Genomic DNA, 14256 nt, shown 5'->3' with positions numbered 1-14256 from the left:
CACGGACCCGCCTCTCCCTCCTCCTCCCGCGCAGACGAGACGCGGCCGCCTGCCCGCTTCCGCTTCCAGTTCCGCCGCCGGCCTGTCCCGCCGCCGGGCGCCGCAGACATGTTGCTGCGCTGCGGCTGGAGCCGCCTGGCGCTGCCCCCGGGCCCGCGCCCCGCGCCGCGCCGGGCGGGCAGCGAGGCCGCGACCGCACCGCGCTACGAGACGGTGGTGATCGGCGGGGGCCATGCGGGGACGGAGGCGGCGGCGGCGGCCGCTCGCGGCGGGGCCCGCACGCTGCTTCTCACGCACAAGATCAGCACCATCGGTACCGCGGGGGCGGGGCGGGCAGAGGGGGAGGAAGGTACTGCGGAGAGCCGGCCGGGCTCGTTTCCCGCAGGTGCCTCGGGTCTCCCCGGCGCGGGGAGCGGCACTGAGCCGAGGAGGCTGCAGGAGCTCCGGGCCGCGGCAGTGATGTGTCCTGGTGTCCCTCCCCAGGGGAGATGTCCTGCAACCCCTCCTTCGGTGGCATCGGGAAGGGGCATCTGATGAGAGAGGTGGACGCGCTGGACGGGCTGTGCGGCCGCGTGTGCGACCGCTCCGGCGTGCACTACAAGGTGCTGAACCGCTGCAAGGGCCCGGCCGTGTGGGGCCTCCGCGCACAGATTGACCGCGGCCTCTACAAAGAGGAGATGCAGGTGAGAGCGGGCGGGCGGCGGAACGTCCCCCTTCTCGCCGGCGGGGCCGTGTCCATGTCAACCCTGGCTTTGAACGGCGTGTCCTCCGCGAAGAGAGGAGCGAGCGAGCAGCGCGGCGTGCCCGGGGCACCTCTGCCCCGAGGCTGGGGCGGGAGGCGGTTAGAGAGAGGAACGGTGGGGCGCGGGTCAGCAGCCCGGTGTTACCCTCAGCCTGTATGGGATCCCTCTGTGTACAGTGTGGTAAACGTGATTTGTTACTAGGGCTTTTTCGTGTGTGCGGGTTTGTGGGCCGGGGTATTAATTAGTTGAGTCTGAAGTATTAGGATAAACTACAGAGGATGATGGGAGAAGGGTGATGTTTTGGTTTTTAATACTTTTCCATCAAACCTTAGCACATTTCTGTTTGGTACTTTAATGCACTGTTAAGTTGTGGGAGCTCAGTATAGTTTATAAGGTTGCCTGGCATAATTTTATGTAGGCTTTGTGACCAAGAAGTTTCTTTTGAGCTTAAACTCTCCTTGAATGAAAAGTTCTACTTGGTAGATCAGGATACCACAGTATCTGAGTATCTGTCAAGTGATCCTGGTAAGAATGGAAAAGGGAAGAAGGTCATAAATGTTTGGGAAATCCCAAGGGTTTGGGACTGCCTAGATGTCTCAAACTTACTAGATTTTTGCAGTAACTCCTTTCATGACAGAAAGAAATCCTTAACACACCACTGTTGACAGTTCGTGAGGCATCTGTGGAGGATCTTCTGTTGGCAGAGCCAGAACCAGACCGTCCTGGGAAATGCCGAGTCACAGGAGTCATTCTGGGTATGTGCTAGTAACTCACTAAGCACCTTCAGTTACTCTATTCTAAGAGCAGCCTTTGAGGTCATCATTTCTGATTCATAAGTGAGAAAGTTCAATTAGCTTATAGAAGTGATTTAGGCCGAGCGTGATCTGAACTAAGTTAATATCTGTAATACAATGAAAAACATACCTGGATTGATAGGATGTTGGGAAGTTTCCTTTTTGTCAGGCTTATGATACTGAATCCTGTTACATGTTGTGAGATTTGGTTTGGTAAATGACGTATCACAGAATCATAGAATGGTAGGGGTTGGACGGGACCTTTAGAGATCATCTAGTCCAACCCCCCTGCAGAAGCAGGTTCATCTGGACACAGGAACATGTCCAGGTAGGTCTTGAAGACCTCCGAGGAAGGAGACTCCACACCCTCCCTGGGCAGCCTGTGCCAGGGCTCCCTCACCTAAACGGTGAAAGAGTTTTTTTCTTATATTTAAATGGAACTTTTTATGTTCCAGCTTCATCCCATTACCCCTTGTCCTGTCGCTAGATACCATTGAAAAAAAGGATGCCCCAACCTCCTGACACCCACCATTTAGATATTTGTGAATATTAATAAGATCTCCCCTCGGTCTCCTCTTCTCCAGACTAAACAGCGCCAGTTCCTGCAGCCTTTCCTCATATGAAAGATGTTCCAGTCCCCTGATCACCTTGGTGGCCCTGTGCTGGACTCTCTCCAGCACTTCCCTGTCCCTCTTGAACTGAGGAGCCCAGAACTGGACACAGGACTCCAGATGAGGCCTCACCAGGGCAGAGGAGAGGGGGAGCAGAACCTCCCTGGACCTGCTGGCCACACTCTTCTTGATGCATCCCAGGCTGCCATTGGCCTTCTTGGCCACAAGGGTACATGCTGCTGACGAAGTTACAGGGCAGTATCTGGCAGGCTCAGGGGTGACCTTTACTGTTCTCGTAAATGAGATTTCCAAACTAAAGGCTTAGATGGGAGTTTTTCTCGAGAGTGGATAACTTGCTTAGGAATGTGAAAAATATAGGAGTAACCACAGTATACAAATGAAATATAGGAGTAACTACATTATATAACTAAAACATAGGAGTAGGGCTACAAAGATGATCAGGGGAGTGGAACACCTTTCTTATGAGGAAAGGGGACCTGAGGCTGTTTAGCCTAGAAAAGAGGAGGCTAAGGGGGGACCTCATCAACACTGGAAAGTTTCTATATAGTGGTTGTCAGGAGGATGGGGTGCCACTTTTTTCTCTAGTGCCCATTGAGGGAACAAGGGGTAACAGACACAAACTGGAACACAAGAAGTTCTACTTTAACACAAGGGAAAAATTCTTTCTTGTGAGGGTGAGGGAGCCCTGGCACAGGCTGCCCAGGGAGGGTGTGGAGTCTCCTTCTCTGGAGGTTTCCATACCAACCTGGACACATCCCTGTGTGATCTGATCTAGGTGGACCTGCTTTAGCAGGAGTATGGACTGGAGGATTTGTAGAGGTCTCTTCCAATTCCCACCATCCTGTGAGTCTGTGATACATGGTGGTTGTTGCAATTATTCATATTTAGGCTTTTATTACTGAAGTGCCGATTTTGCTCAATGATAAAAGATGGACAAACCCTTGCTGTGAACACTATTAGTCTAGTTTTAGACAGAAACACCAAGGTGTTTCTTGATACAATGTGTACATCTCTGAAAACTTGCCGTTCCAGGGGACGGGAGCACTGTACACGCTGAGAGCGTTATCCTGACCACTGGTACGTTCCTGAGGGGTATGGTGCTCATGGGACTGGAGATGCACTCGGCTGGACGTCTTGGGGACCAGCCAGCCATCGGCCTGGCTCACACCCTGGAGAAGCTGGGCTTTGCTGTGGGCAGGCTGAAGACTGGGACACCACCCCGACTGGCCAAAGATACGATCGACTTCAGCGGTCTGGAGGAACGCAGAGCTGACAATCCCCCGGTGCCCTTCAGCTTCCTCAGCGAGGCCGTGTGGATCAAGGTGGGACAGCACATGTAGAGCCACGTGGGGAGGGGGCTGGGATTCAGCCAGGGAGCTGATGGCTGGGAAAGGCAGCATGGTTGTACTCATATTGGAGGCATTATTTTGTGTGACCTGATCTAGGTGGACCTGCTTCTGCAGAGGGATTGGACTAGATGATCTCTAAAGGTCCCTTCCAACCCCTACCATTCTAGGAATCTATGATTTTTCTGAGGACTCTCAATGCAAAGGAGGAAGTTGCTTGTTTTCTTTTGAAAGCAGGTACCTTTTTCTTCTCACTCCTCAACTTGAGAACTAGATTTTCTTTACCTTTAGCATCAGGGTTGAGTGAAATCTGACACTGTTAGTAGTATTCTTCATGTGCTGGTTACACGGGCAGCTTACAAAATACTTCCAGTATTAGACCCACATCGTGGAGATTTATGGCATGTTTCTTGTTACTCCAAAATGTTGAGATTGCAGATTGTTAGTAGCGTTGACTGGGAAAGAGAAACGATGGAGTTATCCTCAGAGCTCAGAGGTGGCATGTTAGCGATAAAACTAGAAGAAGCTCAGTTTTTCTGAGAAAACCATGGAAAATGGATGATGTTCTTACATAATGTAGTTAAGCAGCACAGAATTAAGTATCAGAAGTTAAATTGCCCCAGATCATATAAAAATTACAGTAGCCTGTTACAATCAGGTGGGAGTGAAAGTAATACCACTGAAGTCCTTGGTACGTCTAGGAATGGTTTTGAGGAGTTGTGGTTTAGCAAGGTGTCCACCAAGTCATAAAATCACTCCCCCTCCTAAACTGGACAGTAGAGAAAGACAGAAATATAACAAATAGCTTGTGAGTTGAGATAAGGACGGAGAGATCACTCCGCAATTAGCGTCACGGGTGAAACAGACTCAACTTAGGGAGAAAAAGGAGAAAAAGGTTTGATTTAATAAAGGAACAAATAAGAGCAGGGAGATGAGAAATAATACTGTCTTAAAAACACCTCACCCCACCCTTCACTCTTCCCTGGACTGCCTTTCCTTCACTCCCAGCAGCACAGGGGATGACAGATGGAGGTTGTGGTCAGTTCATTACAGATGGACTTTGCTTCTTCTCAGGGGGAGGCCTCCTCACACTTCCCACTGCTACACTGTGGGGTCCCTCCCCATGGGAGACCCTCCCCATGAACTTCTCCAACATGAGTCCTTCCCATGGGCTACAGTTCCTCACAAACCACTCCAGTATGGGGCCTCCCACGGGGGCAGCTCCTCACACCCTGCCCCAACATCGGTCACCCTCTGGGAGAACAGTCCTTCAGGTACTGACTGCTCCAGCCTGAGTCCCTCACAGGATCACAAGTCCTGACAGCAAACCTGCTCTGGTGTGGGCTCCTCTCTCCCCACAGGCTCCCAGGTCCTGCCAGGAATTTGCTCCAGGGTGAGCTTCCCACAGAGTCACAGCCTCCTTCAGGCATCCACCCCCTCTGGTGTGGGGTCCTTCACGGGCTGCGAGTGAGTCTCTCTTTCCTGGTGGCCTCCATGGACTGCAGGGGCACAGCTGCCTCATCATGGTCCTCACCACAGGTCACACAGGAGTGTTTTTTCCAGGACCCAAGCAGCACCCTCCTCCCTCTCCTTCTCCACTAGCCGTGGTGTCTGCAGAGATGTTTTCACAGTCTCACTCCCTGTTGCTGCTGCAGTTTAGCAACTGCAGAACAACTTCCCAAATATGTTTTTCACAGAGGCATTACTTCCATCACAAATTGTCCAGGCCTGCGTCAGCTGCAGGGTCCATCTTAGAATTGAGTGGCCCTAACCCTGTGAGCTACATGGGAAGCTTCTGGCAGCTCTTTGTTTAAAGAAGTCACTGCTGTAGCCCCTGGCCCAGGCAAAACCACTGCAGGAGTTGAGGTGCAGCAGCATTACTATGTTGGATGTGAGTCTATTGACTCTTTTTCAGAAAAGGCTGTGAAATACTTCACATGGTGGGTTTTTTTCCCAAACCTTGAATTTTCAATGTTAATTATAGGATTTTGAGAGGTTTGGGTTTTTTTTCTCCACCAATTGGCTGTTATCCTGTAAGGTCAGCACTTCACTCCTCTTTCTTCAGAGCTTTGAATTCTTGTGGTTAATTTGAATGCTGTGATGTGGTGCTTTAATAGGAACGTCCATCCTGGAATTAGGAATACAGTGTAGAGAATAGAACTTGGAGTTCTGGACTCCCAAGTTCTGTTTTGTTCTTGGCCCGCTTTTGCGCATATTGCTCAAGCTGCCCGATTGCTCGTGTTTGGTCAGTAGAGTGAGTGTGACAGCACTACCCATCTTGCTGGGAGGTGAGAGCTAACTGTCATGGAAAAGCCCCTGGAGAATCACAGCATCTTAAGGGCTGGAAGGGACCTTGAAAGATCATCTAGTCCAACCCCCCTGCCAGAGCAGGACCACCTAGAGTAGGTCACACAGGAACTTGTCCAGGTGGGTTTTGAATGTCTCCAGAGAAGGAGACTCCACAACCCATCTGGGCAGCCTGTTCCAGTGCTCCCTCACCCTCATAGTGAAGAAATTTTTCCTTGTATTTGTTTGGAACCTCTTATGTTCCAGCTTGTACCCATTGCCCCTTGTCCTATCATTGAACATCATTGAGAAGAGCCTGGCCCCATCCTCCTGACACCCACCCTTTACATATTTGTAGACATGAATGAGATCACCCCTCAGTCTCCTCCAAGCTAAAGAGCCTCAGCTCCCTCAGCCTTTCATCAGAAGGGAGATGCTCCACTTCCTTCATCAACTTTGTGACCCTGCGCTGAACTCTGTCCAGCAGCTCCCTGTCCTTAAACTGAGGGTCCCAGAACTGAACACAGTATTCCAGGTGTGATCTTTAGAGCTGTTCAGTGAGAGTACAGTGTTGTGAGTGGATTAACTTAAAGTGAGCTTTGGCGTCTTTCAGCCGGAAGATCAACTGTCATGTTACCTGACTCACACTACCCTGAAAGCCCAGCAGATTGTCCAGGATAACCTCCACCTGAACAACCATGTAAGGGAGACAACAAGGGGCCCACGGTAAGTACATGGCACAAGCAAGGCTTTCAATGGCAGGAGCTGGCTGCTTCTCTAAAACTGTGAGTCTCTCCTGCTTTCCTTCTGGAAAGTTGCTCTTTCTTCATGTCATGTGGTGCCTGTGGCTATTTGCTGTTGCAGGTACTGTCCCTCTCTTGAATCAAAGGTTCTGCGCTTCCCAAACCGAAGGCATCAGGTGTGGCTGGAGCCTGAAGGCTTGGAGTCCAATGTCATTTACCCCCAAGGCATGTCAATGACGCTGCCACCTGAGCTTCAGGAGCAGGTGATCAAATCCGTCCCAGGCTTGGAAAAAGCCAAGATGTTACAGCCAGGTGAGGGAGATGAATAGATCTGTTTGCCATATTGGTTACCAGTTAGTGGAAAACAGATGATGTTCAGCACATAGCAAAACAGAGGAAATGAAGCAAAACTCATTCTTGGACACAAGGATTTTTCCTTGGTCCTTTTTAAACTGTAAATAAAAGTTGGTAACATAAGTCATTCTGCCTCACTGAGGTTGATGGAGCCCTGGCACAGGCTGCCCAGAGGGGTTGTGGAGGCTCCTTCCTTGGAGGTCTTCAAGACCCGCCTGGACATGTTCCTATGCGACCTGATCTAGGTGAACCTGCTTCTGCAGGGGGGTTGGACTAGATGATCTCTAAAGGTCCCTTCCAACCCCTACCATTCTATGATTCTATGATGACCACCTCCAAACTCATTCTCTAATATCTCTCTTGTTTGTCACAGGCTATGGGGTGCAGTATGATTTTTTAGATCCCCGTCAGCTGACTGCTTCTCTTGAGTCTCGGCTTGTTCAGCGCCTCTTCTTTGCAGGGCAGATAAATGGCACAACAGGCTACGAAGAGGCTGCAGCTCAGGTGGGTGCATCTGCTCGTGCAGCACTCAGGAAGGGATATTACCTTGTCCCTTGTCTTTGACACAGTCTTGCTTGGCCCATCTTGTGCTGACGAGATGTTCTTACTTCAGTTGCTTATCCTGGTTGCCCCTATTTTGGCTGTATCTCTCGTTGCTGTTACTGAGCCCCCAGTAACAACAGTCACTGGAAGTGCCGTTTTCCAGTGTAGAGACATTGCAATGAGTGTCATGAAAAACACGTGGGAATTGTCTCTCTTGTCAGCAAGGGCACTTAGGCACTCACAGTATCGCAGGAAGCTGCCTAGGTTACTAGCACAGACTGTTGTGTTTTCCACGATTCAGGCTTTGTATCTGAATGGTTTAATGGAATTTCTGAAGCAGTCGTCCTCTTGAAGCAGTGAAGACACAAAGCAACTTAATTGTCAGCTTGATAAACTTACAAAAGGAATTACACAAATACTTATCTATGATTGCTTTGTGATCTCAGTGAAGGACAACACCTACTACTGTCTCCTATGTATGCCTCCATCTTCTAAAGGGTATTAGATTGACACCAAATTAAATGAGCTGTTTTCGTTTTTCAGTAGATAATATCAGTCCAAAAACCCCGATATTGGAACTTCACATTACCAATTAAGGTTGGGAGAATGTGATGGCTATAGCACACAATTTGTGGATAAGAAACTGAGACACAGAGGGAGAGGCATAGCCTGACACACACAAGAAGTTAGATGTCTCAGCCTGAATCTACACAGCACAGTGGGACTAGACAAAGCAATACTGGAAGAAGTAGAACCACAAAGTGTGGGAAAGAGCTACTTTTGGGCCCCAAAAGCAGTACAGCCACAGTAGGGACTCACCACATATGTCTGTACTGGGAAATTAAACAGCCCAGAGCCCTGTCTAGCTTCTGAGTCAAATGATAGACTCTGGACTGCATCCATACAGCTAGACTCATCCAACAGAACATTGTAGCTTGCCCAAACTGCCTGTTGAGGGAGCTTCCTCACCCCTGCAAAAGTTCAGACGTGGTTTGAGGTTTACCTGGAAGAGTTCTAGCTGGCCCTAGGCCAATACCACACTGGGAATTGTGATGCAAAGCTGACTACATGTCCTCAAGTCTTATTCCCTAGTTCTCAGCTTAATATTATAGGTGCAGCCACCAGGACAGATTCATAGAACCACAGAATGATAGGGTTGAAGGGACCTCTAGAGGTCATCTAGTCCAACTCCCCTGCAGAAGCAGGTCCACCTAGATCAGGTCACATAGGAACATGTCCAGGCAGGTCTTGAAGACCTCCAAGGAAGGAGCCTCCACAACCCCTCTGGGCAGCCTGTGCCAGGGCTCCCTCACCATCACAGTAAAATAGCTTTTTCTTACATTTAAATGGAACTTTTTGTGTTCCAGCTTCATCCCATTACCCCTTGTCCTGTTGCTAGCTACTATAGAAAACAGGGATGCCCCAACCTCCTGACACCCACCCTTTAGATTTTTGTAAATATTAATAAGATCCCCCCTCAATCTCCTCCAGACTAAACAGCCCCAGTTCCCACAACCTTTCCTCGTATGAAAGATGTTCCAGTCCCCTGATCATCTTGGTGGCCCTGCACTGGACTCTCTCCAGAAGTTCTCTGTCCCTCTTGACCTGGGGAGGCCAGAACTGAACACAGGACTCACCAGGGCAGAGGAGAGGGGGAGCAGAACCTCCCTCGACCTGCTGGCCACACTCTTCTTGATGCATCCCAGGCTGCCATTGGCCTTCTTGGCCACGAGGGCACATTGCTGGCTCATGGTTAGTTTATTGTCAGTCAGGATTCTCAGGTTTCTCTGCAGAGCTGCTCCAGCAGGTCAGCCCCCAGGTAAGCATTAAGCTAGGCACTGCCAGACACTGTTGGATTGATGCAGCTGTAACCCTCCCTTCTGAACTACCTAGAAATTAAGATAAAACTTCATAATTCTTATAATTCTGACTATCTGAACATACTCTCTTTAGAAACCTTACTTTTCAGAGCATGAAACACTTTTTGTACTAGGTAGTGTGGAGATAGCATTAGGTAATAATATAAGCCCAGAGTGTTTGATTTCTTGGATTCTTACGTCAGGTAGAGGAGGTGCTGGTGTTTCAGCCACCGATGAAGAGACCAATGAAGGTGTTTTGTTATGTGTTCTGCTTGCCTAGGGTGTGATTGCTGGGATCAACGCGTGCCTGCGGGTCCGTGGCCAGCCGCCGTTCGTGGTGAGCCGCACGGAAGGCTACGTGGGCGTCCTGATCGACGACCTGAGCACACTGGGCACCAGCGAGCCCTACCGCATGTTCACCAGCCGCGTGGAGTTCCGCATGTCCCTGCGCCCCGACAACGCCGACGCCAGGCTCACCCGCAGAGGTGTCTGCTCGCGCTGGCTCTCACTGGGAGCAGCTCTGCCTGCCCCTGGGGCCTTTGGCCTCACTCGCCCTCTGTCTCGGCAGGTTTTGAAGAAGCTGGCTGCGTGTCACGGCAGCGATACGAGCAAGCGGTTAAGATGAGAGCTGCTTTAGAGGATGGAATTGCAATGCTAAAATCCCTTCAGTTCAGCATCTCCAAATGGTCACAGTTGGTACCACAAGTTCCCATCAGCAGCAATCGAAGGTCGCCTGCCAGGTAAAGGGTACACCTGAAGCTCTCTGGCCTGACTTACATGTGCTTGTGAATGCAGGATGAGCATGAGCCAGCAATGTGTCCTCGTGGCCAAGAAGGCCAGTGGTATCCTGGGGTGGATTACAAGGGCTGTGGGCAGTAGGTCGAGAGAGGTTCTCCTCCCCTACTCTGCCCTCATGAGACCACATCTGGAATATTGTGTCCAGTTCTGGGCCACTCAGTTCACGAAGGACAGGGAGGTGCTGGAGAGAATTCAGCACAGGGCCACCAAGTTGAGGAAGGGAGTGGAGCATCTCCCTTCTGATGAAAGGCTGAGAGAGCTGAGGCTCTTTAGCTTGGAGAAAAGGAGACTGAGGGGTGACCTCATTAATGTTAAATATGTAAAGGGTGGTTGTCACGAGGATGGAGCCAGGCTGTTCTCAGTGATGTCTAGTGATAGGACAAGGTGCAACAGGTACAAGCTGGAACACATGAGGTCCCAAAGAAATACAAGGAAGAATTTCTTCACTGTGAGAGTGAGGGAGCACTGGAAGGGGCTGCCCAGATGGGTTACGAAGTCTCTTTCTCTGGAGACATTCAAAACCCACCTGGATGAGTTCCTACTCTAGGTGGTCCTGCTCTGGCAGGGGGGTTGGACTAAATTATCTTTTGAGGTCTTTTCCAACCTTTGAGATTCTGTGATCTGGAGAGTGGTTTCGTATCTATCCATCCTTCCTGAAGCTATCAGTATGCCCAAGATCCCAGCTTTTTTACCTTCTGAGGACAGGCACCTGATGTTGGCCTATAGAACAAGTGTGACTTTAGTGTTTTTGTGCTGACGGAGCCTCCCAAGCTCCTCTGGCCCAGGCATTGCCTGCTGTCCTTGGTGAGAGTGTTGCCAAGCGGTGATGGTTTTGCAGCAGGTTTACTGAAAGCTTGATAAGACAGCAATGATTTCAGGCTGGTGACAGATGGTAGTTGTCCTTTACACAAAGGCCCTTCCTTTCCTTCCTTTATTTTGCTTTATCTTTTCTGTTGTTTTAAATCAGTGAGTAAAACCTGTCTGTGTCAGTCAATGTGAAGGGTATGCCTTGATGCCTTCACCTTGTCCCTTCTTTTTTGCATAAAGAGACCCTCTCAAAGAGTTTTAACAGCTCTTCTGTGTGCTGAGAGGAGATAGGAGGAAGAAGAGCTTGGTTCTGTAGTTGTTCTGGCTGATGCAGAGGTCTTTACAGGTTTGATCTCGGAACAGCTGTAAATCTGCTTTAGCAAGTGACTCCTTCCTACAGTAAAAACTTCCTCTTGTTCTTCACAGTGCCTTTGACATCCTTCAGTACCCAGAAGCCAACATGGAAGTTTTGGCAAAGGCTGTCCCAGAGCCCCTGGGAAAGTTTGCTCAGTGGAGGGAACTAGCAGAGAGACTGAAAATAGAAGGTAGAGTACAAGAGTTGGGATATCTCAGTGGGATCTTTGTATGTTTTGTTCAGGGGAGAGACTGTCCATTCATCCCAGTGTGTTCTGTGTTGCTGCTTAGTGAAATGGAACAGTACTACTGGAGCATGCATCTTTAGCGTAGGCCACAGCCCTGTGCAAGAGCCTGCATTTCACTTTGTGGAGTGGGATCAATTAATTCTTGTTCTCTCCTGGGTTTTTCCTCCTTACTGCTCTGTCAAGGAGGCCATCTGTTCCTGGGATGAGAGGAAAAGCCAACCCATGTATCTTAACTCCTGTAGAAAATTAAGGAGGATGGCTTCTTCCAAAGCAGTGATGTGAATTAGGCTCTTTAGGAGCCTTCCTTAGGAAACTTCCTTAGGAGCTTTTCACCATCTTAATGGAATTGTTCATTCTGCTTCCAAGAATTCCTTCAAGTGACCCATTTCACACAAGTATCTATGTCTGGCCTTCTTGTTTCCCTCTTCTTCCCTGATGGTTGACTGGAACATCTTCCTTATGAGGAAAGGCTGTGGGAACTGGGGCTGTTTAGTCTGGAGAAGAGGAGATTGAGGGGGGATCTCATTAATATTTACAAATATCTAAAGGGTGGGTGTCAGGAGGTTGGCACATCCCTTTTTTCTGTTGTATCTAGTGACAGGACAAGGGGCAATGGGATGAAGCTGGAACACAAAAAGTTCCATTTAAACATAAGGAAAAACTTATTTCACTGTTGAGGTGAGGGAGCCCTGGCACAGGGTGCCCAGGGAGAGTGTGGAGTCTCCTTCCTTGGAGGTCTTCAAGACCCACCTGGACATGTTCCTATGCGACCTGATCTAGGTGACCCTGTTTCTGCAGGGGGACTGGACCAGATGATCTCTAAAAGTCCCTTCAACCCCTACCATTCTGTGATTCCATGATCTTCCTTCACAGCTGCTTACGAGTGGTGTGTGGCCAATCAGCAGCAGGAGATAGAAGAAGTGCGTCGGGATGAGGCGCTCCAGCTGCCCGAGGACCTCGATTACTTTGCCATTGATGCCTCGCTGTCAGCAGAGGTGCGGGAGAAGCTGCACTCCAACCGTCCCCAGACGGTAAGATCTAGGGCCCCAGCGAGGCTGAGCAGCAAGGAAACCCCTCCTCCATCTTCCTCGGGGACGTGGTGGGGGGAGGAGAATCCGGGAAAGGAACACCCCCAGGCTGTGATCTCCTTTCTCCCCAGCTCCAGCCTGTAGGTTTGTTCTTGGTTAACTCGTTGCTGTTTGCACACTCAGATCGGCGCGGTCAGTCGCATCCCTGGAATTACACCGGCTGCTATCGTTAACCTGCTAAGGTTTGTGAAAACCAGTCAGCAGAAGAAAGGGAAGCACAAAGCCTCACCTCAGACTGGGGAAAATGTCCTCGGAGAGAGCAACTTCCCAAAGACAGGTTTCAGCAGGGTTTTCTGAAGAGGAGCCAGAGCACGAGCTGTTGAGTCGCCTCTACACAGAAGCGTCCCCCCTCCTGCCAGGGTCCGTGGCAACGTCTCCTGTGCTCACGGCCTCCTCCCAGGTAAGACCTGTGCTGTCTGGATCCCAGCACTTCTAGTTGTGTCCTGTGGCAGTATTGCTGGGTAGAACAAAGGTAATGAATGCACAGACCTGAAGGGAGTGCTCAGGAACCTAAATGCAGCCTGTGATTTTGACCATCTGAATGAAAAGACAGAAATTGTCCTTAAAGTTCCACTTGGGAGATGTCACATAGTAAAAACTGTTCAAAAACATCTTGGAAAGTGTTTTGCTTTTCTGAAATGAGTGGTAAAAGTTACCACAGCTGCACAAGAGCATTTGGACTGGGAAGTGTGTTCTAGTGACTGTAGTGCTTTGACTATACTGCGCACAAGTGTGATGTCAGCCAAGAGGAAACACTTGGCTATGAATATTTAAACTTATGTAGGAGACTGATTGAATGTAAACACTGTATCCTGGGGAGGGGAGGTGTCTCTCAAATAAAGCTTATCTGGAAACTTGCTGAGGAACTTGATTGTCAGCTTTCAGTAGAGCCCGGGTGAGTCATGGGGTCACAATGCACACAGGTGTGTTGTGTGAAGCTGCTGAAGGCATCTGGAGAGACTCACTTCTCTGCCAGGGTGCTCAGGAGGGGGAACCTCAACTGTGGGCCATGTGATGAGAGCCAGCCCAGGGGGCAAGGCCAGGGCCTTTTCATCAGCGCTGGTCCTGCATCTCACAGCAATCTCACTTGTGTCTGAACGAGGTACTCTTTGGGCACTCAATTTGTTTTGTGCCAGTTCATAAACACTAAATTCAGGCTGTGGCTGGGCACCTGCTGAGTCCTTGCCTGGCTTGGGCAGCAGTCTCTGATGCCAGTCTCATTTCTGAACATGCTCTGAATTGGCTGTGCAAGCAGGTTGAGAACTAGTTTTGTTGCAGTTAAATCACAGAATCATTTAGGTTGGAAGAGACCCTTGAGATCGCTGAGTGTAACCATAAAGCATGTAAATATCTATCACTTTGGAGTTCCCTTTGTGCACTTTCCTCTGTTTCATTTGTTCTGGGTGAGTGATTCCCTTCCAATGAAAGGAATCAGAGCAAATCCTTTTTGTTGGCAGAGCCCCTGTCATGCAGCAGGAAGATGAGCAGCACCTACATCTTCATTGAGGGCGTCATCTGCTCACCTGAAAGCATCTCCCTGTCACTAGCTACAGGCTTGTACCGAACAGCTTTAGACACACGATCTGTAGGTCAGTTCATGTCAGAAAAGCTTAGAGAAGCTAAAGGTTTGTCTGACCCTTTATGCCTGTGGCCTGTTTTCC

The 14256-nt window shown here is 49.7% G+C and overlaps 1 protein-coding gene across 1 annotated transcript; it reads left to right on the top strand.

The window, feature by feature from the left end:
- The first annotated feature begins 169 nt into the window (after nucleotides 1-169).
- On the top strand, nucleotides 170-13449 carry MTO1 (mitochondrial tRNA translation optimization 1). The gene is given in 13 exon segments (XM_061990660.1): nucleotides 170-313; nucleotides 484-683; nucleotides 1381-1498; nucleotides 3202-3491; nucleotides 6415-6527; nucleotides 6666-6856; nucleotides 7272-7402; nucleotides 9581-9785; nucleotides 9869-10040; nucleotides 11332-11450; nucleotides 12381-12538; nucleotides 12719-12831; nucleotides 12833-13449. Coding segments are annotated over 12 exon segments (2004 nt in total). The 5' UTR covers nucleotides 170-313; nucleotides 484-488; the 3' UTR covers nucleotides 13032-13449.
- Nucleotides 13450-14256: the final 807 nt, after the last annotated feature.

The sequence above is a fragment of the Colius striatus genome, chromosome 2, assembly GCF_028858725.1.
Source record: "Colius striatus isolate bColStr4 chromosome 2, bColStr4.1.hap1, whole genome shotgun sequence".
Lineage (NCBI taxonomy): Eukaryota > Metazoa > Chordata > Aves > Coliiformes > Coliidae > Colius > Colius striatus.
The sequence above is the reverse complement of the archived record's forward strand: the minus strand, read 5'-3'. Positions and strand labels throughout refer to the sequence as shown.